The following is a 2685-nucleotide window of genomic DNA, read 5'->3' as shown; positions in this document are numbered from 1 at the left end:
TTCTTAACACTATTATATTTTTGTCATTTTCATTTTATAACTCTTAAAAAATTCCATTCCTTTTGAATTGGATTTTTGTGAACCTTTTTTTTAAGCTTTGATGATTTTTTAATTAAGTTAGTTAAGTTGATTCGCTTGTAATGGATTGATACAATAATGTTTGTTTAACTCGTTCATGATAATAACTCGAAAAATCACGTTTTTTATCGTATGTCATTTTCGATGTAAGGGAATGATATAAAAACATAAAGATCAATGAAATATTTTTCTTTGTATTCAAGAAAAATAAGCAAAGAAGGCTATATTTTGTCAAAGTGAGTCTTGGTACTTAATAATATTTTTGTATGAATTTTACAATTTTCAGTTTTCTTTTTATGTCTCTAACCAAAGCTATAGATTTTGTACAGAATTGTTATTACATGCTCGAGCTGTATTATATATCGAAGTTGGATTGTGAATTTTATTTACGATAAAAGTGACGTACTTTTTTAGAAATTATAAAGGAAGAATTTAGTATATAAATTTATGACCGTACTTACCATTTATTCTTTTTTTTCTATTTTAGATAAGATTTATAATTTAATTTGATAGAAGTAAGATAGCAAATTCAAAATATTATTACAATTTTAAATACAATGATAACAACAAAAAAGATTCTTTAATTATACATGAAAATAATAATAAATAAAAAAAATTTGGGCAGCGTTATAATTGTAATATCAAATATCAAGATAAGCAAAATACAAAGATATGTTTGGATTAAATTTTTAGATATCATTTGTATTTTTTAAATATTAAGTATAGATATTTTAAAATGTAAAATATCAAACATTTAAATTTTTATTATGTTAATAGAAGTGTGCAATTAAAGAGTTGAGATATTATCGAAAGAACAACTTAACGGCAACGTTTTGCCGGCGTACAACGAGCCGCGGTGAAGAGATGGAGGTGGACGAGCACGTGCTCACCGAGTGATAGAATTTTTTTTTCCGAGTTAAATAAGGTAACTTGCTCTTGGTGGGGAAGTAGCGAGCCAATGGATATGTGAGCGAGCCGTCATGTAAAGCGAGATGAATGAAAAGAATGAAAGGAGTGAGTGAGTTGGAGAATCTTAGAGGAATCAATGTGCGTAACATGTGCACGTGATCAAGAGAGACCGTTTGAATGAGAGAGAGAGAGAGAGAGAGAGAGAAAGAGAGAGAGAGAGAGAAAGAGAAAATGACGATTTGAGTGTATGAGAAAACGAAACAGAGTACATGAATAAGCGAGAGAGGAAGTAAGATGGACAAATGCGTGCGAAGTATTCAGTAACGTATCTAGAGTGTCAGAGGACTAGGCTCTTTATCTTTTGAAAACAAGAATCAATCTAATAGATATAATGATTTAAATTCAATAATTTTAATTATTTGATTAGTCATTCGGATGAATGTAGAGGTACTCGTCGTATATAACCTTATTCAAATATTCAAATTACATTATCTAAATATCTGTTTAATTAAAGGCTCACAGACTGATACAAACAACTGAACACAAACTGACAGTAATATTACGTCAATGTTATAATTTCCTACTCAATGATATAATTATTATATAATATGTGTTATATTTCTATTATTAAGAGGGAAATTACATTATTAATGTAACATTACTTTTATGTTCCGCATTAGTTATTGTTCTGCTGGGGAATATCTCAAACAGAGCAAGATAATGTCAAAATGACGTTTACAATAAATTCAATAATTCTGATCGAAAAATGAATTTTAATAAGTAATTTTAGAGCTATTTTGACGTCATAATGACTTTTTGTTTCGCTTGAATGTCTAATCCGAAATACTTGGATTATTATATATATATTTAGTGTATAGCTAATGAGTATTCGTATTTAATTTATTTCGAATATCCAGATTACTAGATATTACTTGTGCATGTCAAAAAAGTGAGCACGTATTCAAGTGCTTGAACAGACATTAGGTATTATCAGTTTCAGTCGATATTCCAATTCAGGTCAAATCATGTCGACCCTGAGATAAAAGTGAGACAGAGACATAAATAAATAAATGAATGAGAGGAAGGTTCACCGACAGGCTTGCGAGAGAGATAGGAAGAAAAGAATGGAGAGGGTATCCATGTATTCGCGCGACACGAAACTCCGTCGTTGTATATTGCCATCCTCGAAGTGCGTTTTTATCGGTTGCCACGCGTTCATCTCCTCACGACTCACATATACACACAGGTGTGCTAACTTAGTGACGCGTTACGATTGTTGTGAGTTTCGTATTTTGTTCCGTTCAAAGCCGGTAAATTCACGAAAATCAGTGAAATAGAATATAGATCTATGCGCTACAATACGAGAGCGAATCGTGCTGATTAATACGTAATCATAACAAAGATTACGTTTTGTTGTTTCATCTGGCTACATCGGAGAATGTTTCTTATCACACCGGTCGACAATAATCGTTGGGTCTACGCAATGCACGGATTAGAAAAGCCTATGGATCATGTGTCCGGTAATGATTTGTCAATATACCTATAGCTGAGTGTATCGATACACCTAGAAAAAGATATAACAATAGGAATTGTATATATGAAGTAACATTACACGAGTTTTATATTCATAATAATATAAACGTACGTATAATATTAACGTACGTATAATTAAATAAATTATTTCATACTTAAAAGAGT

General features: G+C 30.7%; 1 protein-coding gene across 3 annotated transcripts in view; it reads left to right on the top strand.

The window, feature by feature from the left end:
- LOC108688621 (peroxidase-like) overlaps positions 1-2685 on the top strand; it is a 35199-nt gene that overhangs the window by 9314 nt on the left and 23200 nt on the right. Inside the window, exon 1 of one of the 3 annotated variants that reach the window (XM_018194956.1) lies at positions 2169-2507. The exons of the other annotated variants lie outside the window; for them this stretch is intronic. Coding sequence (XP_018050445.1) covers positions 2426-2507 — 82 coding nt within the window. The 5' untranslated portion in view covers positions 2169-2425. Of the gene's footprint in view, positions 1-2168; positions 2508-2685 lie in introns of those variants that run through there. 3 annotated transcript variants of the gene reach the window in all.

The sequence above is a fragment of the Atta colombica genome, unplaced genomic scaffold, assembly GCF_001594045.1.
Source record: "Atta colombica isolate Treedump-2 unplaced genomic scaffold, Acol1.0 scaffold236, whole genome shotgun sequence".
Classification (NCBI taxonomy): domain Eukaryota; kingdom Metazoa; phylum Arthropoda; class Insecta; order Hymenoptera; family Formicidae; genus Atta; species Atta colombica.
This window is presented reverse-complemented; position numbering and strand designations above follow the sequence as displayed.